Raw genomic sequence first — 27,204 nt, 5'->3', positions numbered from 1 at the left:
CTTAGTGGCAACAATTGGGGTTACGTCGGCAGGCGTAGAGAGGAGCTTCTCCTGCTTGAAATGGGTGAAGTCATACAGCCGAAACACCATGGGTCAAAGTCGACTCAGCAACCTTGCTCTACTTGCAATTGAGAGGAAGTTAGTGAAGTCTCTAGAGAAGACTCCCACCTGGTATGACAGGGTAACTGAACATTTTCTAGAAAAAGAAAGGAGGGCAGAATTTTCTTTTAAATAATACTGATATGGTGGTGACCCACATCAACAACAGTAAATAGGCTACTTTAGTAATATGTCATGGATGGACCAAAAATATAGAATCTATTTAAAATGTTTATGCTGAGTATATTATATTGGAATATATATTTCTCTGGATATGAATTAAACACAGCTACAATTTGGAAAACATTTTTAAACAAAAACACAGCCGAGAACATTTCACACTACAGACCTGGATTAAAAGTGAAGGGTTATCAAAATTGTCAATAAAACATTTCTCAGTCAAAATAAGTAAAATATAGGGAAAGTGTCATTGAATGAAATGTGTGGCACCCAGCTCTATGTTTGGCTCCCCAAGGTCAGTGCTTGTGCCTATTCCAGAACACTCTGCTGTTACTGCTGAGGTTCCTGACAAAGAGCTGCTTTCAATAATGATCCATTTTTAAACAACATGCCACAATTTTAAAATATAAAATGTTAAAATATACACCCCCTCCAACATCATGTATATTGGACAGTAGGCTAATGGGCCAAAAGAACCTGTTATTTCATAGTTTGTAACCCTGCAAACAATCAGCCAGATCAGAGGCAAGAGTATGGGCAAAATTGATGTGTTTTTTTTTTTTAAATCTGGAAATATCATAACCGACCAGCCTCCCCTGTTTGAAAGACTACCAGCCACCACTGGTTAGAATGTCATGACAATCTATACACATAGGATCAGGAGTAGCATATATAATTCTACTGTTTTGTCATAGCATTTCAGCACAATCATATAAAAAGCTGCATGAAACACGTTGTCAAAGAGACAGAGAAAACATACAGTACATACTGGAGTTCATTACAGTGTCATGGGATTGCCATAAGTATTCCTAAAAATTTCTTATAATAGAAAATATGAAATCTTGACATACCTCAAGTGTAGTGGAATGCAATTCAGTTGTAATGAAGCTCTAAGGTAAGTCAACCTGGAAAGTATCATAACACAACCTTATTTCAACAAAACTGTTACTTGAATCATGTGTTATATCACTTTGACATCAAAAATTTATAAAAGCAGTATGTCCGTCATTTTTATGAAGGCTGTCTTCAGACAGAATACAATATATAGAGGATATTACACAGTGGCATGAAGATATGAAGTTTATCTTCGAGTGGTGAATGTATATTTCATAATTGAACAAAGCAAATGAGTGAAATACTTTTCAACTCAAGAAGGTAAACTTCATATCTTCACCACCGTGTAATGTTCTTTATATTATATGGACACATCCACACACACAAAAAAGCGAAAAAAAATACACAAGTTAATCAAAAGAATTTTCATTTTGAACCGGTTCGCATTTTGACAATGCACGTCATGTAATGGAAATTTCTAATAAACACTTCAGAACGCTTAGCAGTTGTCTTTTCAGTCATTTATTATGGTAAATCATATAAAACAGATATATAAAATAGAAAAGGAAAGAGAAGAATAGAAGAAGAGTAGAAGACACCACTTCAGTGATGCCGACAGTACGCGCACTCTGAGTTGTGTTTTAGTGGCTGTTATCTATTATACTCTAAAGGCATTCGCTTACTGCTTGCATCTTCACGTGATTGGCTCAAGATTTTCTATGAAGCTTTGTTAAAGCATGCACCTGGCGTGCTCTGGTATGTGCAGGCGGATGCGTAGTTATGAGAACTCAGGCACCCTGTTTATCACCAGCCAAGGCCACAGAAAGGCGATTACAACATGGGAAAAACATATTTCTCGGTTCACTAAGTCACTTGAGCTCAACATACAGAAACACAGAGAATAATAATGTTCGTCCATTAAATTTCCCTCACAGTCAATTCAGCTGGAAAACAATGGGAGTGAAATATCAGGAAATATGTCACTCAGGTCCATGATGTATTTTGTATGAAAAATATGAGTTTTTCAACAAGAGAAAATAAACTTCCTATCTTCAAGCCAATGTGTGATTTTCTTTTTATTATATAGGCACATTCACAAACAAAAAGTACCCAAATTTATCAAAACAATTCACTGATTTCCTCACGAGTGAGGATATTGGAAAATATGTCATGGTTGTGGTTCTCAATGTCCCAGACGTAATTCACATGAAAAATACAAGTGGCGTATTTCCCAGTAAAACACCCATGTCTATGTAACATATTACATTACATTAATGGCATTTAGCAGACGCTCTTATCCAGAGTGATGTACAACATACCTCAAGGGCACTGCAGCCATTCCTGCTGGTCCAGGGAAATGAACCAGCAACCTTTTGGTCCCAAAGCTGCTTCTCTAATCATTAGGCCATGGCTCTCCCATAATATAAATGTTTATGCTGGTAATTTTGTAATGTAGCACTATAAACACCACCCTTAAGTAATGTAATACCAGCAGATGTATCTCTGCAAACGTGACTAAATAGACTATTACAAGACTACTATACCTGATAGAGCTTTTCAGAAGAGATCAATTGATAATTGTGGCAGCGGGGGCGTGGCCAAGTGTTAGTTTGTGAATGGAGGGCCGGGTCAGGGAAGGTGAGTGGCCAAGTCATTACACCTGTTGTCAATTAATGTATGTGTGTGTGTGTGTGTGTATGTGTGTGTGTGTTGCAGTGATGGTGGAGCATAAAAGGAGGGGGAGAGCAAAGAGGAGGTTTCTCCCGACTAGAACACGTGTGTGTGCGTGTGACTGTGTGTGAGCAGCGAGTGAGTGAAGCTGAAAAGCAGCAAAGTAAAGGAAAATAAAGTGTGTGAGAACTTCAGCTCCCACCTGCCGTGCTTTTGTACTCCACCCACATCAGGGACTTATTACAATAATATAGTCTGTAAATAAAAATGTGTACATAAACGTTTTAAGGTGAATCTTTGTGGTGAATGAAATGGCAGGTCCCACAGAAACACGTGTTGGGTATTGATTGAGAGTTCATTTGGTAAGCTGCTTACATAGCATGCAGAAGAAAGTTTTACTTCTAAGATCTTGCCATGTTAATAATGTGATCACATTAAATTAACTCGGTCAATTCTATCTCTATTTAAATTCGTAAAAAACAAGCATAGCACACAGGCCGTGTTAGTTTCTGTGGATCTGAAGTGTAACATGAGGAATTGTTTACTCTGTATAATATTTTCATTTCTTTTCTTCTTATTTCAACTCAGCAAAAATTTCTCTCTTTCTTTCCACCTTTTTCTCTTTCTGCTCAATAAATATGCCCAAGAAGAATAGGAAGGTCCTTCCAGGTCCACAGAAGAAGAGTTAAGGTCATCTCCCAGTTTCTTACACAGATGGCCAGATTTAAACCCGACTCCAGTGGCATTTATTTCAGTAAAGGGAAACTTTTTCAGGTTTAGGGAAGAAATGGAATCTTGGATGAAAGGAACACATTGTGAGTTTCATGTTTTATTGCTAGTTATTCTTCATACCATGCCTGACAGAATGGCACTACTTAAGTGCATCACACTGAGGAGCAAATGATTTATTCAGCATGAAACTGATGTGCACTACCTGTGGGGAGTAAATGCTCAATTGAATTATGGGCTGTCTTTTCTTTATTACTGCTGCCACTCACCTGCAGAATTTCAGTGCCCTTTTTTGTCACCTCTTCTCTGTCACCTCTTTACAACAGCATCCTAAAGCTTTCAAGTGAAGTTACAGAGTTTTCATTGTGTGTTTCCTCAGGTAGGGAGTTATGAAGCAGGAATTCTGCATATGCGCTACCCAATTTGGCCACGCTATGGCAGTTTCTTGGAGCCTGTGTCTGATAACCGTCATCTAACAGTAGCCACATTGGAGGAGAGGCCCTTTGTCATTGTGGAGAGTGTTGATCCAAGCACAGGGACATGTGTGAGGAATACTGTGCCCTGCCGTCGCCAGGCCAACAGGACTGAAGTGTAAGTTGTTAGAAATGTTTCTTTCCTTTTGATGTTGTGTGATCTTATGTATTGGTATGGCTTTCTGTGTGACTTTGTAAACAAAGAGCAGCTATTATGACCTTCTTCTTCTTCTTTTGGCTGCTCCCGATTAGGGGTCGCCACAGAGGATCTTTCATCTCCATTCCTCCCTGTCTTCCGCATCCTTCTCTACCACACCTGCCACTTTCATGTCCTCTCTCACCACATCCATGTATCTCCTCTTTGGCCTTCCTCGTTTTCGTGTGCCTGGCAACTCCATCCTCAACATTCTCCTTCCAACATGCTCTGCATCTCTTCTCAGGATGTGCCCGTACCATCTCAGTCTCATCTCTCTTAGCTTAATTCCCAAGCTCTCCACATGTGCTGTCCCTCTGATGTGCTCGTTCCTTATCCTGTCCAACCTTGTCACTCCCATCGCAAACCTTAACATCCTCAACTCCGCCACCTCCAACTTTGCCTCCTGTCTCTTCATTAAGGGTACGGTCTCCAATCCATACATCACAGTTGGTCTCACTACTGTCTTATACATCTTACCTTTCACACAGCAGCTGTTATGACCACCGTGAGAATATATACTGCTTGGCCAAAAAAAGTCACCATTTAGATTTATATAACCAAATACTTAAGAGCCTCTGACTGGATAATTACTGCAGTGATTAATATGTTTCAGCTGGCAACAATTCTATTAACTCTAACTGATGCAGTGAGTAGTTTCTCATTTCTTAAACAACAGACGTATCCCATGGTCATGGAAAAGATGTCAATAGTTGTGTCCAAACTCATTCACTCATTCAGTACTCTCTACTCACTATCTAGTGAATTCTATATAGAGGACTATATAGTGAGCTCATTGGTAAAATGGAAAAAAACACACTTTCGGACACTACTTCGCCGTGCTGTTATTTACATCATTACTGTCACACAATTAAAATGTGCCAGATCAGTCGACTAGTGGGTTTTCAAAATAATAAATACATGCATGTATTTCTGTGATAAATACATATTATACTGAGCGCATTTCCCACATTAATAAATACAAAGTACTTTGTGTCTGCTGCATCTTTCAGTTCTTTTAAATCAAGGCCAAATACTTTCTTCTTTGCCGCTGCTTTTTATGAAATCAAATTTGAGGCTTTTGATTAATTCCTCACTCTGCACTGTAACTTTTATTCTTGTATTTTATCTGTCTTATTCTATTTTAGGTTATTTTCTATTCTCTTACTATTTTTAATTGTACTTGAATGTCCATTTATAATATGTTTCTTTCTCCATCCATTCACCCCGACACACTACAAAATTATTGCCATTTTCGCACCACAACTTATAAATTTGTCTCGTGTCCGTTGTCATAAGGAAAAACAAACTATTGCTATACTCAGTCTAAAATACTTAATGGTCCTTATGAAACAGCTTTTACAGCTTTCTTTCAGCATGACCCCAATGCATGATGGTATATATTGCTTTGTTAGTGACCATCGGTTGTACACTACTTTTCATGATGCATTGTGGGATACTATGAGTCCACTATATAGGGTGTAATAATTCTCACTATACATTCGGACAGCACTACAAAATGGCAAACTCACTATATAGTCCACTATATAGTGAGTAGTGAGTGATTTTGGACAAAAGGGACTGTATTTCAGAAGGCTCAAGTTATTGCACTCAAGCAAAGAAAACAACAAAGGAGATAGCTGAAATTACTGGAATTGGGTTATGAACTGTCCAAGCCATTAACAAAACAAAACAAAAAAGTCAAATCATAAAAAATGACAGTAGAACTGAGGGCTATAATATCCATCCATCATCTGTAGCCATTTATCCCGTGGGCGATAATATCTCATCATCTCTAGCCGCTTTATCCTGTTCTACAGGGTTGCAGGCAAGCTGGAGCCTATCCCAGCTGACTACGGGCGAAAGGCAGGGTACACCCTGGACAAGTTGCCAGGTCATCACAGGGCTGACACATAGACACAGACAACCATTCACACTCAATTTAGAGTCACCAGTTAACCTAACCTGCATGTCTTTGGATTGTGGGGGAAACCCACACAGAGAACATGCAAACTCCACACAGAAAGGCCCTCACCGGCCACGAACCCAGACCTTCTTGCTGTGAGGCAACAGCGCTAACCACTACACCACCATGCCGCCCGGGCTATAATATATAATATTTAAATAGTCATGGCTATATAATAAGAGAATTTCTACATGCACAATGTGACAAGAACTCACAGGATTGGGACAAAACAGCTGAGTGGGCAAAAGAAATCACTTGTTAGTCTAATCAGAAGAAAAGGCTTCAAATTGCTCAGGAACATAAAGATTGGACTCTGGAGCAATGGAAAACAGTCATGTGTCTGATGAATCCAGATTTACCCTATTCCAGAACAATGGGTGCTTTAGTACAAGAAGGGAAGCGCATGAAGTGATGTACAAGCCTCTGAAGGAGTATTATGATCTGGGGTTGATTCAATTGGTCAGGTTGAAGCTCAGCAACATTCTATGGCAGTAAAATGAATTCAGCTGATGACCTGAATGTACTGAATGACTAAATAATCCGATCAATGGAATTTTTTTTACCTGATGGCATCGGCATCTTCCAGGACAACAATAACAAGATTCACTGGGCTTAGATTGTGAAAGAGTGGTTCCTTTGCCCTCATTTAGTCCTGACCTTAACCCCATCTTTGGAATGTGCTAGGGAAGACTTTACAGAGTGATTTGACTCTCCTGACATCAATACAAGATCTCAGCAAAAAAAAATTATACAACTCTGGACAGAAATAAATGTTGTGACTTTGCATAATGTCAAAAATAATGCCATGTAGAAGGCGTGCTGTAATCAAAGCTAAAGGCACTCCAACAAAATATGAGATGGTGCAACTATTTTATTGGTCAGGCAGTTTATTTCCTTAGTAGAAAGCAAGGTGATTTAAAAAGCAGGAAGTTTAGGGTGGAGAGGTGGAAATAATATACACTGCACTCCAAAACTGGATAATTTTAGTTTTGGCGTTGCACTCCAACTGATCCAAAATCAAAACTGAATTTGAAGTAAAACAATCACTTGGAAGTTAAAGTGAAGATTTTTTTTTTTATGCAGGTTCATTCCAGGTATCGTAAGCTAGAATGGATGGTATATAACATGTTATTGATGCATTTATATTGTATTATGAATGCATGATTCACACTCACTGGTGACTTTAACAGGAACTTGTTCTTGATTCTGAGATTCCTGTTCTTGGCTGGCAGGAGTGGAATGTAATGTGGTCTCACCTGTTGCATGCTGAGATACTTTTCTGATCACCATGGTTGTAAAGAGTGATTATATGAGTTACTATATCCTTCCTGGCAGCTCAAACCAATCTGTCTATTTTCCTCTGACCTCTCTTATCAACAAGACATTTCCACCCACAGAGCTGTCACTCACTCAATGTTTTTTTTTCTCACCATTCTGTGTAAACTCTAGAGACCATTGTGTGTGAAAACCCCAGGAGATCAGCAGTTTCTGAAATACTCAAACCAGTCCATCGAGCACCAATATCCATGCCACAGCGAAAGTCACAGAGATCACAATTTTTCCCATTCTGATGTTTGAAGTGAACATTAACTGAAGCTCTTGATTTGTATCTGCATGATTTTATGCAATGTGCTGCTGTGAAGGGATTGGTTGATTACATAACTGCATAAAACGGCAGGTGTATGGGTGTTCCTAATAAACTGGCTGGTGAGTGTACAGGAAGTGTTACCAATAAATATTTAAAAGTAAGAGATCTGTCTCCCAGAGCACAATACTGGTGAATTGAAGTATTAGAATTTATACCATAGTGCTGTTGAATTCCAAAATATGATATGTCAGGAGGTGTTGATTAATCTTCCAGGACGGCACAGCTCTGACACTAGTATTAGCTGTAATTCAAACCATGGGTTTATATTAATGCACTCATTCTAATGAGTTATCATTTTTATAGTAACAGCTCATTCACAGGGAGTTGAATGGCAAACATGGCAAATAATCTGAAGATGATAATAAACTAAAACAAACTAAAAATGCTATTTAACAGAAAAAAACATATAGTTGATATGGTGAGGCTTTCTCTTAAGTGGTCTTTATTTAACATTCATGGAAGGAGTCTCAGGTGTCAGCGATTTGTAAGTCAGTTTATAAGTTTTCTGCCATAGGAAAGACTTCAGGACACAGGACTTTCTAGTCTCTTGATGTTTAGCTGCATTTTTTTTTTATTAATTTAAGGGAGAGAAGTAAGAAAGGCTGATGAAGTAATATTTACAGCTGCTATAACATAAGAGATAACCAGAACAAACTTATGCCACAGACATTCCACAACCACAAATATAACGATAATCAGTTACAAATCATGATATGTGATTCATTAATAAATTTTTTTAAAAATCTTTGGCAAATTTCAGAACAGTACTGTATCAGAGGAATAAAAATCTCCAGGACACGCTGTTATAGTAAAATGATCAACTCCAGGATGTCCTTCTGCTTTGCATCATGTTTTATTCTTTACATTACAAAATGAATACGATTAAAGAAAACATCTCTTTAAAGGTAAATGAACTGAAGTTCTATTTAAATCACTACATGGTCAAGCCTAAACACATTTAAGAACACACTTACATTCAGCTCTTATATGAAGCCTATCAATTAGACCTTGTCTGCTTTTACCAATGGGCTTTATAGAAAAAATAAATAAATTTTTACTCAAAAGCTACTATTATTAGAGATTATTTTTGCTACACTGCATGCCTTTTCTCAGCTTGAGCATCCTATCTTGACCTGAATACTACAATTAAAACCAGTCATTAGCAAAGCTTACAGTGGAGTCCAATAGTCTGAGAAAACTAGTGAGAATACTTTTATTTTGCATTCTTTTCTAATTTAATACAACTATTTTTATTACAAATTACATTATTGACAGCAGCTTGAGTGAAAAGTTGAATCTTTGAAATATTTACATGAATTTTAGAGTTTCTTCATATTTGGTGCTTCTGCTTTTTGCTTTAATGACAGTGTACACTCAAGCTGGCATAGACTCTGCAAGTTTGTGCAAAACCTGATGATCCATTTTAGATCAAATCCCTCAGTATGTCGTCTGAGCACATTCTTCAATAGAAGAGATTAGGCATGAGGAAAATCTGATCTTTTGGACAAAGCAGTTACCATCATCATTGTCATCTCATCTCATTATCTCTGGCCGCTTTATCCTTCTACAGGGTCGCAGGCAAGCTGGAGCCTATCCCAGCTGACTACAGGCGAAAGGCGGGGTACACCCTGGACAAGTCGCCAGGTCATCAAAGGGCTGACACATAGACACAGACGACCATTCACACTCACATTCACACCTACGGTCAATTTAGAGTCACCAGTTAACCTAACCTGCATGTCTTTGGACTGTGGGGGAAACCGAAGCACCCAGAGGAAACCCACGCAGACACGGGGAGAACATGCAAACTCCGCACAGAAAGGCCCTCGCTGGCCACGGGGCTCGAACCTGGACCTTCTTGCTGTGAGGCGACAGCGCTAACCACTACACCACCGTGCCGCCCTCATCATTATCATACAACCCTAAATCAGAAACAGTTGGGATGGGATGGAAAATGCAAATTAAAAAAAGAAAGCAGTGATTTCTAAATTTACTTTCACTTGTAAATGAAATTACTTGAAATAGGTGATGTCAGCAGATGAATGTAATCATGATTTGGTACAAAATCAGTATCCAGGAAAAGCCGAGTCTTTGAGGAGCAAAAATGGGCCGAGGATCTCCAGTTTGTTAACGCGTGCATAAGAAAATTATTAAAATGTTTTTAAAAAATTATCTTCCTCAAAGAAAGATACAAAGGGATTTGCATATTCTCTTTGTTACACCCATAAATGCCATTTAAAACTTTTCTGTGCAAAAAGGAAGCCTTATATTAACTGTGTCCAGAAGTACCGGCAACTTCTCTGAGCTGGGATGGACTATCACACAGTGGAAACGTGCATTGTGGTCAATGTTGCAGGGCTTTTTTGGAAGAAATGGATGCCATGTGCGCCGGACCAAAGATGAAAAGGACCATCCAGACTGTTACCAGCAACAAGTCCAAAAGCCAGGATCTGTCATGGTATGGGGTTGTGTCCGTGCCCTTGGCAAAGGTAACTTACACTTCTGTGATGTGGGATGGACTATCACACAGTGGAAACGTGCATTGTGGTCAATGTTGCAGGGCTTTTTTGGAAGAAATGGATGCCATGTGCGCCGGACCAAAGATGAAAAGGACCATCCAGACTGTTATCAGCAACAAGTCCAAAAGCCAGGATCTGTCATGGTATGCGGTTGTGTCCGTGCCCTTGGCAAAGGTAACTTACACTTCTGTGATGGCAGCATTAATGCAGAAATTAATGCACTGAGATTTTGGAGCAACATATTCTACCTTGAAGATGACATCTTTTCTAGGGATATTTCAACATGACAAAACAAAACTACATTCTGCACAATTACAAAATCATGGCTGTGGAAGAAGAGGATTCCTGTCCCCTCTGTCCCCAATAGACAATGTGTGACAAATTTTGAAAAGAAAAATGACAATGACGACCCCGTACTGTTGCACACCATAAGAACCTTGGCAAAGGTAACTTCTGTGATGGCAGCATTAATGCAGAAAAGTACACTGAGATTTTGGAGCAACATATTCTACCTTGAAGATAACATCTTTTCTAGGGATATTTCAACATGACAAAACAAAACTACATTCTGCACAATTACAAAATCATGGCTGTGGAAGAAGAGGATTCCTGTCCCCTCTGTCCCCAATAGACAATGTGTGACAAATTTTGAAAAGAAAAATGACAATGACGACCCCGTACTGTTGCACACCATAAGAACCTTGGCAAAGGTAACTTCTGTGATGGCAGCATTAATGCAGAAAAGTACACTGAGATTTTGGAGCAACATATTCTACCTTGAAGATAACATCTTTTCTAGGGATATTTCAATGTAACAAAACAAAACTACATTCTGCACAATTACAAAATCATGGCTGTGGAAGGAGAGGATTCCTGTCCCCTCTGTCCCCAATAGAGAATGTATGGCAAATTTTGAAAAGAAAAATATGACAATGACGACCCCGTACTGTTGCACACCATAAGAAATGCTTGCAGGAAGAATGGGACAAAATAACACCTGAAACATTTCATCACTTGGTGTCTTCAGTCCCTAAACATATTTTAAGTGTTGTGAGAAAGAATGGCAACATTATAAATGGGTAAATGCTTTACCATCCCAACTTTTTTGAAATGTGTTGCAACCATCAGAATTGAAATGTGTTTATTTTGAAAAAACAACAAATTCATGAGGTAAAATATCAAATAATGTGTTATTGTATTGTTTTGAGTGCAATACAAGTCAAAGGTCTCATCTCATCTCATTATCTCTAGCCGCTTTATCCTGTTCTACAGGATCACAGGCAAGCTGGAGCCTATCCCAGCTGACTACGGGCGAGAGGTGGGGTACACCCTGGACAAGTCACCAGGTCATCACAGGGCTCAAGTCAAAGATTATACTACAAATCACTGTTTTCAGTTTTCATTTCAATTTCAATATACCATCCTAACTTTTTCTGATTTGGGGTTGTATATTAAACCTTTGCTTTCTTTATTTTAAATATATATATTTTTATTATCCCTTCCTTGAATTGCCACCTTAACATGGTGGAGGGGTTTGAGTGCCTGAGGGATTCTAGGAGCTACGTTGTCGGGGCAATTGCCACTGGTAGGGTCTCCCGAGGCAAACAGGTCCTAGATGAGAGGTCAGATGAAGAGCGGTTCAAAAAGGACCCTTATGAAAGAAAAAAACGGTATCTGAGTACCCTTGCCCGGACCAGGGATACCGGGGCCCCACCCTGGAGCCAGCCCTGGGGGAGGGGCTTATCAGCGAATGCCTGGTGGTTGGGCCTATATCCATGGGGCCCAGCCGGGCCCAGCCCGAATGAGCAACACAGAACCACTCTCCTGTGGACCCACCACCCACAGGAGGTGCCGTAAGGGTCCGGTGCACTGTGGATCGGGTGGCAGCCAAAGGTGGAGGCCCTGGCGTACTGATCCCTGGCTGACAAAACTGGCTTTTGGGACATGGAATGTCACCTATCTGGTGGGAAAGGAGCCTGAGCTTGTGTGTGAGGTTGAGTGGTACCGACTAGATATAGTTGGGCTCACCTCAACGCATAGCTTGGGCTCTGGAACCAATTTCCTGGAGAGGAGTTGGACTCTCTTCTATGCTGGAGTTGCCAAGGGTGAGTGGTGCTGGGCAGGGGTGGGGCTATTAGTAGCCCCCCAGTTTGGTGCACTAACATCGGACTTCTCCCCAGTGAATGAGAGGGTCATTTCCCTGCGCCTTCGGGTCGGGGAATGGTCACTGACTATCATTTATGCTTATGCGCCAAATGGTAGTTCGGAGTACCTGGCCTTCTTGGAGTCCTTGAGTGGGGTGCTACACAGTGCACCACGAGGGGACTCCATTGTTTTACTGGGGGACTCCAATGCTCACATGGGCAATGACAGTGAGACCTGGAGGGGTGTGATTGGGAGGAACAGTCTGCCTGATCTGAACCCGAGTGGTGTTCAGTTGTTGGACTTTTGTGCCATGCACGGTTTGGCCATAACAAACACCATGTTCGAGCATAAGGGTGTCCATAAGTGCACGTGGCATGAGGACACCCTAGGACGCAGATCAATGATTGACTTTGTAGTCATTTCATCTGATCTACGACCGTATGTCTTGGACACTCGGGTGAAAAGAGGAGCAGAGCTGTCAACTGATTACTACCTGGTGGTGAGCTGGATCAGATGGCGGGGGAGGAGGCCAGACAGACTGGGCAGGCCCAAACAAGTAGTGAGGGTATTCTGGGAACATCTGGCAGAGGCTCCCGTACGTCGGCTCTTCAACTGTCACATCTGGCAGAGCTTTAACTGCATACCGGGGGAGGATGGGGACATTGAGTCTGAGTAGACCATGTTCCACACCTCCACTGCTGAGGCGGCCATGCAGAGCTGTGGCTGCAAGGTTGTTGGTGCCTGTCATGGTGGTAATCCCCAAACCCGCTGATAGACACCTGTGGTGAGGGGAGCCGTCAAGCTGAAGAAGAAGTCTTATCGGGCTTGGTTAGCCTGTGGGTCTCCAGAGGCAGCTGACAGATACCGACAGGCCAAGCAGAATGCGGCTCTGGCAGTCACTGAAGCAAAAACTTGGGTGTGGGAGGAGTTTGGAGAGGCCATGGAAAGTGACTTTCGGTCAGCCTCGAAGAGATTCGGGCAAACCATCCGGCAGCTCAGGAAAGGAAAACAGTGCTCTGTCCCTACTGTTTACAGTGAGGATGGAGTGCTGTTGACCTCACCTGGGGACATCATCCAACGGTGGAAGGAATACTTTGAGGATCTTCTCAATCCCACCTTCATGTTGTCTGAGGAGGAAGCAGAGTCTGAGGGTGCTTGGGAGGGCTCGCCTATCACAGGGGCTGAGGTTGCCGAGGTGGTTAAAAAGCTCCTCGGTGGTCAGGCTCCGGGGGTGGATGAGATTCGTCCTGAGTTCCTGAAGGCACTGGATGTTGTTGGGCTGTCTTGGCTGACACGCCTCTTCAACAGTGCGTGGAGGTCAGGGACAGTGCTTCCAGATTGGTAGACTGGGGTAGTGGTCCCCCTTTTTAAAAAGGGGAACCGGAGAGTGTGTTTCAACTATAGGGGGATCACACTTCTCAGCCTCCCTGGGAAAGCCTATGTTGGGGTGCTGGAAAGGAGAGTCCGGTCGATAGTTGAACCTCGGATTCAGGAGGAACAATGCGTTTTTTGTCCTGGTCGTGGAACATTGGACCAGCTTTTTACCCTTGCAAGGGTACTGGAGGGTGCATGGGAGTTTGCCCAATCGGTCTACATGTGTTTTGTAGACCTGGAGAAGGCTTACGACCGTGTCCCTCATGGTGCCCTCCCTCATGGTGGGGGGTGCTTCGGGAGTACGTGTATGGGGGTCAGGGCCCACTACTGCAGGCCATTCGGTCCTTGTATGACCGGAGCAGGAGTTTGGTTCGCATTGCCGGCAGTAAGTTGGACTTGTTCCCGTTGCATGTTGGACTCCGCCAGGGCTGTCCTTTGTCACCGGTTCTGTTCATAACTTTTATGGACAGAATTTCTAGGCGCAGCCAAGGGGTGGAGGGTGTCTGGTTTGATGACATCAGGATCACATCTCTGCTTTTTGCGGATGATGTGGTCCTGTTGGCTTCATCAATCTGTGACTTACAGCATGCACTGGGATGGTTTGCAGCTGAGTGCAAAGCTGCTGGGATGAGGATCAGCACTTCCAAGTCCATGGCCATGGTGCTCAGCCAGAACAGGTGGAGTGCCTACTCCAGGTCAGGGGGGAGTTGCTACCTAAAGTGGAGGAGTTTAAGTATCTCGGGGTTTTGTTCATGACTGAGGGTAAGGGGGAGCAGGAGTTGGACAGAAGGATGGGGGCAGTGTCAGCAGTGATGCGGACGCTAAACTGGTCTGTTGTGGTAAAGAGAGAGCTGAGCCAAAAGGCAAAGCTCTCAATTTACTGGTCCATCTACGTTCCCACTCTCACCTATGGTCACGAGCTATGGGTAGTGACCGAAAGAATGAGATCGCGGATACAAGCGGTAGAAATGAGTTTTCTCCACAGGGTGGCTGGGCTCTCCCTTAAAGACAGGGTGAGAAGCTTGGTCATTTGGGAGAGACTCGGAGTAGAACTGCTGCTCCTCCACATCGAAAGGAGTCAGTTGAGGTGGTTTGGGCACCTTGTTAGGATGCCCCCTGGACGCCTCTTGAGGTTTTCTGGGCATGCCCCACTGGGAGGAGACTCTGGGGCAGACCCAGGACATGCTGGAGAGATTACATCTCTCGGCTGACCTGGGAACGCCTCGGTATTCCCCCGGAAGAGCTGGTGGAGGTGGCCGGGCAGAGGGAAGTCTGGGCTGCTCTGCTTAGGCTGCTACCTCCGCGACCCGGATCCGGATAAGCGGTAGAAGATGGATGGATGGATGGATGGATGGATGGATGGATGGATGGATATATTTTTATTATAATTATTATTATTATAAAACCTTCTGTGTTTCCAATTTTTAAAACAATCCCAGATTTTCAATGTGGTCTCAAACTTTTGGATCCTCAATGTATGTGTCTTCTGTCACTGGTATATTCCCAGGCATGAATGACATCAAAATAGTAGTGTTGTGAATGTTGGTGTTGCTCAACCCCTGTGGCAAATGAGAGATGGCTCAATGAGTTGTGCAGTGGCAGTAAAAAGAAACACACAGTGAGTGAGGAGCACCTCATGCCCTGGGGGATGAAATGACAGTTTCATTATGACAGCATGCTGAGAGGAGAACATGTTAATAAATCAGTGAGTGAATGGAGTAATCACCCCTCAGGGAAGATGGGATGCCCAAGAGGGGTATGGTGATAAATAACAGTAATGATTATATCAGTGCCATGGGCTGTCACAAATCTACATATCAAATGACAGTACTGTTTGGGAAGGTTTGGAATCTTTGGCCACATTTTGAAGCAAATCCCAGGATTATGTATTCTTGCTGTGGAAACAGTGAAATCAGTCAAGGTTCTTAAAACTATTGCTTGTTAACAAGATATTCTAATGTAACACCATTGATTATGGCATAAATGTGGAAGCCACATTCAGGGAACAATGTTTTGCTTGTGTATATTGAATATTTGTGTCCACTAAGTGTGCTAGGAAATCATCCATGTGCACAAATTTACTTAAAGAAAACAGTCTTGGCACATCAGTGCTACTCCTTTAACTGTGCAATAACAGCTCATTAATGGCATGTTTATTTGAAAACAGAAATAGTAAGAAAAAGTATGTGTGCACATGTCCACTAAAGAAACCAATGAACTCGGACCTCAATTTTCTCCTCATACTCCTTACTGTGACCTTGCTCCCTCAGTCTGGACATACATACACAAGTATAAGTGCATCGTGTGTCTATAGTGTATGTGTGAGCCCACATAAGCTCTTGACTGATTAAAGAATCTCGCAACAATTCACAGCCCACTTAACCCAAAATCTCAAGTGCAACATTCAGCTAGAAAGATAGGGTAGCAGGGGACAAGGTTGTTTATGTTCTGCCTGAGTTGCTTGCACATGGAGACTTTCATCTTCACATCAACACTTCATTTGTTTCACTTTGTTGTGCTTGATGTCCACCTCTCCTGGAGTCCTGTGTCCTGTCTCTCTTCCTCCACAACACAGTAGGTGGGAGGTCTGGTGAAGGGCAGAGGTGATGCACTATCATTATTCCTGGAGCTTCTCTGTTATGTGCTCCCTCTAACTAATGGCTAAACAGATCACTGTGTTTGGATTGTTTAAAGGAACTTTTACAGTGAAGATCTACAGTTCATGTTTAGTGGAATGTGTAGAACTGGGGGGCAAATATGGTCAACTCTCCCCCAACTCAGTATGCTCAGGTGTATAGATGTGGAACCCTAAGTTTGACAGGTTTAGTTTGTAGATTGATAGATCAATAGAGCAACAGATTAACCAGTCCATCAGGGTTAGGGTCTGTCTGTCTGTCTGTCTGTCTGTCTGTCTGTCTGTCTGGGATTCAAAAGTCTAAGACTACATTGAAAATTTGGGATTCTTTTTTTTTTATATTTGAGGCAAGCAAAGTAAATGTTCAACATCTTCAATATATTTAATAATCAAGGTTCTGCACTATTTCTAGGTCCCTATTTAAATGTAAGCAAATTTGTGATCCTGACCATGTTAACTACTGTGTACAAAAGGTCAGATTTTCTTCATGCATAATCTCTTCTATTAATTAAAGAGATCCGTTCAGATGACTCTTCAGACAGATGGATTTGATCTAAAAGGGATCATAAAGTTTTGCACAAACTTGTGGATTCCATGCCAGTTCAAGTGCACACAGTCATTCTAAGAAAAAGGGAAAAAAGCGGGGGGGCATACCAAATATTAAGAAACTCTGAAATTCATGTAAATATTTCAAAGATTCTACTTTTCACTCAAGTTGTTGCCAATAATCTAATTTGTAATGAAAATTATTGTATTAAATTAGAGAAGAATGCAAAAGAGAAGCATTTTTTCTCATGAGTGAGGAAGAGTGGTCTCCTTCAGACTGCAGTGTATTTACGTCTGTCTGTCTGTCTGTTGGTCTGTCTGTCATATCAGGATCCCATCTGTATACTTAGAATTATGTAGATGTAGGATTTTATATACAGTATAGGAAGCTTATCTTATGTACTAGATAAAATTTAATCAACTTTATTTTGTATACCTTCTGGACACTTTTTTCCCCTCCCCCCTTTTGTTTATACCCCCTTTTTTGGCACTTGATGTACTTGGACTACAATGGAAATGTGTTTACACTTTATTGTGCTATCCATGTATTTTAATGTACACTATACTTGTATTTTGTACATTATTTTACTAAATAAACTCATCCTCATCATCATCATCATCATCATCATCATCATCAACTACTTCAGTTTGAAGTTGGAAAGTTATCATTGAGGGTTAAAACTTTATGGTTCAGTAGTTTAAAATCATGGAACAGTCAGATGGAACCAGATAATATAATTTAAATTCCAATCTTGAAATGTATATCAGGATTTTCTATCTGCATTTAAGTGCTTTATGTTATGCTTCATAATTACTTACATGACATTTGATGCTAATCACCTGACATTAAACCAAGTGCTATCTGTAATGTCTGTCTATGTACAGTATTTGTCTGTATTAATGCTCTCAGTTATCCCCAATATTTAAAATGGTTTACTTTCTATCAGCTATCTGCAAAGCCCTGAATAGTATGGACCTTAAGGTTAATTTACCATTAATGATAGCGTTATTGAATGTTCCAGAAAAGCTTGTAAAATGCAGCTGTGTTTCTTGTGGGCTGTGGTCAGTTTTCTCATACTCTGACAGATCATTCTCTCTAAAGTGGTACATGTTCCTCACCTCTGTTTGCAGTGGTACTGGTCATTCAGAGCCTTACACTAAACTGTGCTGTAAGGGCTTCTGCATCGACATTCTCAAGAAGCTCTCGCGCACCATCAAGTTCTCCTATGATCTTTACTTGGTCACCAATGGTAAACATGGGAAGCTCGTCCGAGGCATCTGGAATGGGATGATAGGCGAGGTATGAGAGATTCTATCCTTCACACACGCACACATTCGCACATGCGCACACACACACAGACATTTTGATTAAATCCTCATCAAAATTCAATTGTATTAGCAGTGAACATGTTGATCTAAATTTAAAACTGGCAATAGCCTCGAATGGAACATCCTTTCCTCAGCACAAATCTGCTTGTATGTGTCTGTCTAATTATTATGTGAGATGCAGCCTGTGTCATTAAATGTGTTCACAGAGTGAACTGAATTTAAAATACAATCTCAACAACATTCATCCTGTCAACTCCTGCCGCGTATAGTGTCACTTGATCCGGTGTTTAAGTGTCTTCCACAGCTGTTGGTGTTTTCAGCATTTCTATCACCTGCATCTCCCCACATGTCCCACATTTAAAATTAGCAAAGATCTGATAGTATTTAAATGTTTGTTTGCCATGAAAAAGCAATTGATGAGCTAACTTAAATTACTACTGCATAACTGTTTGACAGCATCTTTCCATCTCACTTTGAGGTTTCTCATTAGGCAATGTTACCGAGTGTATATGTCATGTTGATAGGAGCTGTTGCACACTTAGTTCACACTGTGGTGTTAGCTAGTGGTTGTGTTTCGCCTGATTAATCCTGTCTGTGGATAATTAGATGCCATTTTAGTTGTTATTCAGGACTCATAAAGCCAAGCACAAAAGCACACCACAACTACATGAGCAAATAAACCAGTTAACCAGTGAAGGAAACTGCCAATAATTGGCTGTACTCATTATTTATTTATTTATCTTTAATTATCTCTAGGTCTTCTACAAGCGTGCAGATATGGCTATTGGATCACTCACTATTAATGAGGAGCGTTCAGAGATCATTGACTTTTCAGTGCCATTTGTGGAAACTGGGATTAGTGTCATGGTAGCTAGGAGCAATGGCACTGTCTCCCCATCTGCCTTTCTAGGTGAGAAAGCTTTATTCACAGTCCTTCTCCCCTTTGGCAGTCACATAGACTTGTGAAACAGTTACAGGCAGCACTAAATATTAACTGCTAATTGTTTTGATCAGCTACATTTGGAGTAATTTTCTAAACCAAAATGGGGACATGTCCCGAATGCAGCAAAGATAAAAAAAAAAAAAAAAAACACTGGTCCCATTGGTCTTTTTGATACAAAGCATGACCATTTTTTTGCTTTGTTTCTAAATCTAATCATTTATCAAGTCATTATTCTTCCTCTAATGGGACAGTAGAGACCTAAAATAATGTAATAGATCTCATCATTACTGATTGCAGTGGTTAATAATGCCATTTTGTATTCTCATGGAAGTAGTGAAATGTGGGTTAATATGTTTCTCCCCTTGCAGAGCCTTACAGTCCAGCAGTGTGGGTCATGATGTTCGTTATGTGCCTGACTGTTGTGGCTGTAACAGTGTTCATCTTTGAGTACTTTAGCCCTGTTGGATACAACCGTAGCCTAATCAATGCCAAAGGTTGGTGATAATTTTTTTCTTCTTCCATCAAAATTCTGTTACAGATAAGGAACAGAACAAAACTAGCCAACTTAGTCTATGTATGCTCTCCTAATCATAATATAGATATTTAAGCATTGCCTAAAAGTGGAGCTCCTGATGAGTGTATGAGCAAAATATCTGCAAGAGCACAAAATCAACCTGAATAGAATTCATATTACAGCATATGAACCATTAAATTGTGTAGTGGAGTGTATTTTTCATCAATAAATTGCTGCATTGCCCTGTGACAGTGATACCAATAATGAGATGCACATCACAGTTATGAATACATATTTATTCCTTTCTTTGACACCGCATGCCATGTGCCAGAAACAACACCACGACATTTATTATGCTGTGACTCTGCTGAGTGCATGGTGGATGGCAGTGAGCCAGCACTTTCACTTTACATCATTACTATAGTTATTATCGAATATCAAACTTGATATGTCAGACAGTTATCTGGTTACATCTTTCATGTCCATGTGTGTTGGAGCTCGGAGTGTGCAGACACACACTGTAAAGTGCATGCACACCATTAGGACTAATTAGCATGCACCTGTTCCTGATTAGAGCTCAATCACAGCACATACGTATAAGGACTCTCAGTAACACAGAGATTTTTAAGAGCCCTTGTAATTTGTATCGCTTTTCTGGTTTTGACCCTGTTTGTGTTTTTGAATTGTGAGTATTGTATTACCTCTGATATCCTGTCTGTGTCTCACTCGAGCACTGCCTGTTTTTCGACTCTGTCTCCATTTTGGATCTGTTTGCTAGCAAGTTTTCAATAAAACTCTTCCTGCAATTACATCCTACCAGAATGTCAATCCTACCAGAAACTGTCAATTGTCCAACAAGCTAGTGGACTAATAAAACTGTTTTAGCTAGTTTTATATGAAACTGTCATGAATATTTTCTGTAAAATGTGTTAGTAAATAATCCCACATTATTTTTTTAAAAAACAAACTAAAAGTAAGCACTGGATTAAAAACCCATCTATCTTATGTAAATAAAGATACAAATTTCGCTGTCTGGTGATCATGTTCATGAGATATGTTGGCTTGCACTTACGGTCGGGTTCCCCATGGTGGTACGCATTCATCGTTCATCGTTCGTACGCATGCTCGTTTGTACATACGGATGTTGTACAGTCAAACTCATTAAAAATCAGGTTGATGCATTACCATATTTTCTTAAGTATGGGGCTCTGCTCCACATGTGCTTTGCCACAAAAATAGAACCCCTTCAGAAAACCCAAACCACTAATCAGCCAAGGAAACTTTAAATATATTTTCTTTATTCTGAACAGTCACAGTATGTACAGTACATGCTTCCTTACTTTATCATTGTGTTTCTTACATGTATACTATGAAGGGTAGAAAAACAATATATGTGTGGTGGTCTGGGAAAACTCACATGGCGAAATTTTGACATTTTCTACTAGTTCAGGAAAACTACAGACTTAACTGCAATATGTCTTCCTTTTTCATGTACAGTATCTCAAGTTATAGCATTGTAAAATCTGTTTAACCTCAAGAGGGGGAAAACTGGTTTTAAAGACTTCACAACAATGCCACTGACAGATGCCCTGCCTTCCTCTAAATATACTCTACTTACATATTGTAAAGAATTATATATTTACAATGATAAATGAGTTGCCACTTGAGTTATCACTTTGATTATCAGCATAATTCAGTCTCTGTCTCATCACCTCACTACTTGCTGCATTTGAACGCAGGCCTCATTCTTGTCTCTTCACTGTTCCGATGACTGTTCTTGTTAACATTTCTTGAAGAAATGATCACTGATTTATTATTATTATTATTATTATTATTATTATTATTATTATTATTATTATTATTATTATTAATAATGTCTTTTTTAATTTGATCATATAAACATTTTAAAACTTGATTTACAATTTATCATCTGTATGGTCAAGTGCCTTTTGTTTGTTTTGATGATGTGAAGCAGAGGAGCATCACAGACATTTTGACATTTAATATCTGTTAATAAACTGAATTGATTACACTCATGTCATTATTCAAAAAATTTAATCATGAGAAAAGTGCCTTTTCAGGAGAGTAGGACAATTTTACACATCTTTAGGCAGACTGCCTGCATTTACTGCTGTGCTTGTTAACCTGGCTTCTTACTGACGTGATAACTGCAGACAGGCAGCCAAGGTAAGGTTAGAAAATAGCCGAAGTAAAAACAATTCCACATCGCTCTGGTAAAATATATTTATGTTTTCTTAAAGTAGAGATGTCACACTATATCCCTGGCAAAAAAAAAAAATTTCGTTGTGATTTTTTGCTGTTTTCCAGAATTCAGCTGTTGCGAGATCTGACCAGTTTTGACAGACCACCACACATATTGACATATATACTGTACATACATACATAGAAATCCTACATAGGATACTAGCCATGACATGAAGTAATACTTGAGTGTTTTTTTTTCTTTTCTCCATCTCCTTTCTCTATATCTCTCCACACAGAGCCTGGGGGGCCCACATTCACTATTGGGAAGTCAGTCTGGCTCCTATGGGGGATTGTCTTTAATAACTCTGTCCCTATAGAAAACCCTAAAGGAACAACCAGCAAAATTATGGTGTTAGTTTGGGCCTTCTTTGCTGTCATCTTTCTCGCAAGCTATACTGCAAATTTAGCTGCCTTCATGATCCAAGAGCAGTATATTGACACTGTTTCTGGGCTCAGTGATAAAAAGGTAAGATAAGCAGACCGTTTATCTTTAGATTGCAATTTAACACACAAATTGCACATAGTGTAAAGACATTTACATAGACACATAAGAACTCTGCTTAGAGAAGTTACTATAATTACAGTTAAATAAATTACCACCAGTGAAAGAGTTTTTTTCAGTTACATTTTGATAATACCTCTCAAGTGCTGCACAACTACAAAACTAAATAAACCCAGAGGAGGAAAACTTAACGGATTTAACAGCGCTGATACATAGTTTTCTTAATGTATGCATTTCACAGGCACTGTGCTTTAGCATAAACCTGGGATGAATTTAAAAATCTGTTCTTAAACCCTATACGCTGCAGACTGATCTTGTTCTACTTTAGAAGGATTAGAGAGGCTTTAGAAGGAAATTACCAGATTGTCCAAACCATTCAAATGCAATATATCTCCTCACCTGTATAAAATGCACTGTGGGAAATCTGATACGTATTTGCCAAAATAATTTGTCAATAAGGTGTGAAAGAAAATACAATACAAAAATACAATGCCAGCTGTAACTTTTATGAATGGTAACTTTAAGCTCTTTTTATTCACTGAACTTGCATGTAATTCCTTTTCTACATAAACTGTCAAGTGAAAAATGCACTGACGTTGTATTGATGAAGTGCTTATGTGAAAATTCGACACTGCCTACAGCTAACAATCAGACATCTAACCAAAGTTCACAGTCTGTCTTATCCTGCAGTTTCAGAAGCCCCAGGAGCATTACCCCCCTTTTCGCTTCGGCACAGTCCCAAATGGCAGCACTGAGAGAAACATTCGCAGCAATTATCCAGACATGCACAGCCACATGACCAAATACAACCAGAAGGGAGTGGAAGATGCACTCAACAGTCTCAAAACAGGGTGTGTTTTTCTCTGAACTTTATTGCGATTTAGAATAAACCAAGGCAGCTGGTCTTTAATACACCTTCAACAGGCCACTATTAAGTCAAATAAATGGGCAGTAATTATTTGTTTGATGTAAGTATATGTAATTATATGTAACCCTGTGTAATTATTACTTTATCGTGAGCTTATCAGTAAGATAAATGTCACGCGGTCTTTGCTGCAGGAAGCTGGATGCCTTCATATATGATGCTGCAGTGCTTAATTACATGGCTGGCAAGGATGAGGGCTGCAAGCTGGTGACCATTGGCAGTGGGAAGGTGTTTGCTACAACAGGCTATGGCATTGCTCTGCAGAAGGACTCCCGCTGGAAACGCCCCATAGACCTGGCCCTCCTCCAGTTCCTGGGAGATGGTAAATCATCATCAGGGGATCAGATCTGTTCCACAGTTAATATCCTCAATCACAGTGTGACGCTGTTACTGTCCTCTCTCAGGGCCTTTCTAATATCATCAAAGGTCCATGCGTTCCTAAGGTTTATTGCAGTGACAGTTTGAATGACTAACTTTTAAGATTAAACACACTATTTCCTTTTTTTACTTACTGTATGTGCTCCTATTCATTTGATTTTAGTTTTGAAAAACTCTCATAGTATCATTTTTAAATACAGCATGAAGATAAACACACTGGACCCATTAGTGTATAAAGTATAGACTGATATTTTACAAAGAAATAAAAAAAATGCTAACACATTTGACATATGGTCTGTTAAAATTTTCATGTTGAACAATGTTCTAATTTGCATTACTGAGTGGCTTTCTTTTAATGTTCTTGGAGGGGACACACAGAGACTGGAAACTGTATGGCTGTCTGGAATATGCCAGAATGAGAAGAATGAGGTGATGAGTTCCAAGTTGGACATAGACAACATGGCAGGCGTCTTCTACATGCTACTAGTGGCTATGGGTCTTAGTCTGCTTGTCTTTGCCTGGGAACATCTGCTTTATTGGAAAATCAGACACTGTGTGCACAAATCTGATCGTCTAGACTTCCTCTTGGCCATAAGCAGGGTAGGTGTATGCCAAACCACAGCATGCTGTTTCATAAAAACAATTAGCTTTTTCTCCTACTAAGGCAGCAAAGTCAAATTTGGTGTTCTTGATGAATACTGAAGCATTTTGTTTGTTTTATAGTTGTAAAATATCACTGTCTGTTCCTAGTCTCCCAGTTTACATTAATGTGGTTGTAAATTGTTAGATGTCTACAGTTGGATCGATTGAGCTCTTGCTCATGTCATTATATTTTAAAAATAAGGAAAAATAATCTTGGATGATAAACTGTGAAGCAAAAACATTCTGTATTTAATTATGAGTTTGAATGTATAAATTTAACTTTACACCATCTTAAAGTTGATCTACAAAATAGAAATTTATGTTTCATTTTTAATGGTGGTTTTCCATTAAAATCCTACTGCCACATAGACTAAATAGTAAAGTATTTGCATCAATATCTTTAATAGACTGCTCAATGTCTGTATCCCTATCAACATGCTCTAATTGCTTGAATGTTCTCCGTTATTGTCTAATGATTTAAACCTGTCAGCATGTTTTCTCTGTTAAGTTTTATTTCGTCATGAAAGGCTTGAACAGGCTTAAACTCCAAAGCAGTTTGCTGTCAAGCAGTCAAGTTAAAAGTCAATGGGATTAGAAAAAAGCTATCACAACACATAACAGAAAATATTGACCTTTCTCAGAGCTTGAGAAGGTCATCAAAAGATATCAAAGTGTTTACGGAGACCATTATCATCCAAGAAAACCAAAGAGACAAAGGCAACTGCCTGAAAATTTGCATATATCCAACACCCTGTAGCATGTGACAGGGGGAAATGTATATTTATATAATATAATTTATATATAATTCAATTCTGCTTGTTTCTCTAATATCTGAATATACTGTATATATTTGATTTTTTTTTGCTTGTTTTGCTGATCTCATTTATTTTTCACAATTTTTGTTACTTTTAAGAATAAAGGAATTGTAAAACTCCATTGAATTGGTCATATTGGTTGCATCATTGTGAAGCTGGAGCATACAAAATTATGCTCAAATGTATATTAAATATGTATAAAATATTCACATTAAAATTCTGGATAATTTGTCTTTCTTAGGGAATTTACAGCTGCTTTAATGGTGTTGAGGACATGGAAAAATCTGGAAATATGCAGAATCTTGACATCACAGCAAACTATGCCCAGGCTAACATGCTTAAAATGCTTCAGACAGCCAAAGACATTGTCTCATCAGCAAAGGTGGAAAATTCTTTGGATAAAGCAACAAAAACCATTGAGAACTGGAGTCGGAAAGGTGGAAGTTTACCAGCACGTATGCCACAGGTTACCACCACTGAGACAGTCCCAGCTCATCTCTCTTACATTACTAACATCACAGAAAACCACTCATCCCTTGTACAGTGCTCTTTAACGCCCCAATTCACACAGCATTATGCTGAAACTGCTAGTCCACCACATGCATCCACTCAAAGACAGATATCACACCCAACTCCACTCCACTCCACTGTCCCTTCCCGATCTGGTGGCCTATATAATGGGCTGCTTCCCATGTCTAGTATTAGTACTCCTCATTTAGCAACATATGATCTGCATTCCCAAAAGTCAGCCAAAATGGCCTCTCGTTTCATCTCACATAAAGATCTACAGGCACCAGATATCTTCGCTGAGCATCAGGAACCTCGTCACACCTCTGTAGGCCCCAGCTGGAAAAAGAGGTCCCAAAATTGTCTGGAGGAGTCTGTGGATCTTAGAGGATTACATGATGACAAAGGTCGCAATGTATGTCTTGCAGAAGTCCAAGCAAACCATTTTGCACATGATGTACACCCTTCTACTATGGAAAGCCCTTATCGACCAGGAGATATAACATGTAATTCCTGCATTAAGACATATACAGATCATGGGTTAGATGGCATGCCTTTAATAGGAAAGAGAAAAATCCATCGCAGACCCTCCTTTCTTAAAGCTACTTGGGGCCCAGGCAGGGTGCAGTTTCCAAATGAACGGTCCCTTGACCAAGCTTCATACCGAGTGGACATGCCAGATCTGTTTCCTTTCACAGAGGTATATGGAAGAGGGAGAAATAACAAATACCAACCTTTGCCTGTGGAACATATTTACCTTCAGTCATACCGCCATCAGCCAAGAAAGGGTCAGAAGTTAAGGCATTCCCAGTCCACCTATATACCCTCTTACAGGGAAGCAGTACATCATGATGCCATAGGTGTTAGGAGGGCCTCCAGCCTTGTTCATAGACAATACTCCTACCCTGACCTTCCAGCCTATCATAGTCCACTACCATATGGACCGGGTGAGTTGTGCAACATCTTCCCCTGCATGGGCCATACCAGTGACTGTGTGTATAGGGGGTATAGGGCTCCTGTACACCTGCAGGATAGCCATCTGGTCTCTGTTCCAAGCAGCAGGGTGCTTTACAGGGTCGGCTCCCCAGGTGTACCTCTGACATGGGGAAGAATCTCTAGTCTGGAATCTGAGGTTTGACCCTTCAAACTTAATTATTTATTTTCCACACAGTTATTTGCAGTGCCAAGCTTTGAAACTGAATTCCAGGAACCACTTCGAAAACTACCTTTGATTCCTGCCAAAAAGAACTGCATACTTTGGGCTTTCTTTTATTCAACAAAGTGCAATAATACAAAGTTGTACAAGAATTTTTGAACAATTAGTGTGATATATAAGCAGTTAATATTATCTCTAGTGAATTGTCCTTTTTCC

General features: G+C 40.2%; 1 protein-coding gene across 1 annotated transcript in view; it reads left to right on the top strand.

The window, feature by feature from the left end:
* grin2cb (glutamate receptor, ionotropic, N-methyl D-aspartate 2Cb) overlaps positions 1-26,970 on the top strand; it is a 59,527-nt gene extending 32,557 nt beyond the window's left edge. Inside the window, exons 4-12 of the mRNA XM_060939021.1 lie at positions 3,893-4,104; positions 18,144-18,312; positions 19,098-19,251; positions 19,653-19,778; positions 22,300-22,529; positions 23,256-23,416; positions 23,625-23,812; positions 24,236-24,468; positions 25,567-26,970. Of these exons, the coding sequence (XP_060795004.1) occupies positions 3,893-4,104; positions 18,144-18,312; positions 19,098-19,251; positions 19,653-19,778; positions 22,300-22,529; positions 23,256-23,416; positions 23,625-23,812; positions 24,236-24,468; positions 25,567-26,970 (2,877 nt within the window). The remainder of the gene's footprint in view (positions 1-3,892; positions 4,105-18,143; positions 18,313-19,097; positions 19,252-19,652; positions 19,779-22,299; positions 22,530-23,255; positions 23,417-23,624; positions 23,813-24,235; positions 24,469-25,566) is intronic.
* The last annotated feature ends 234 nt before the right edge of the window (positions 26,971-27,204 follow it).

This window comes from Neoarius graeffei, chromosome 14 (assembly GCF_027579695.1).
Source record: "Neoarius graeffei isolate fNeoGra1 chromosome 14, fNeoGra1.pri, whole genome shotgun sequence".
NCBI lineage: Eukaryota > Metazoa > Chordata > Actinopteri > Siluriformes > Ariidae > Neoarius > Neoarius graeffei.
This window is presented reverse-complemented; position numbering and strand designations above follow the sequence as displayed.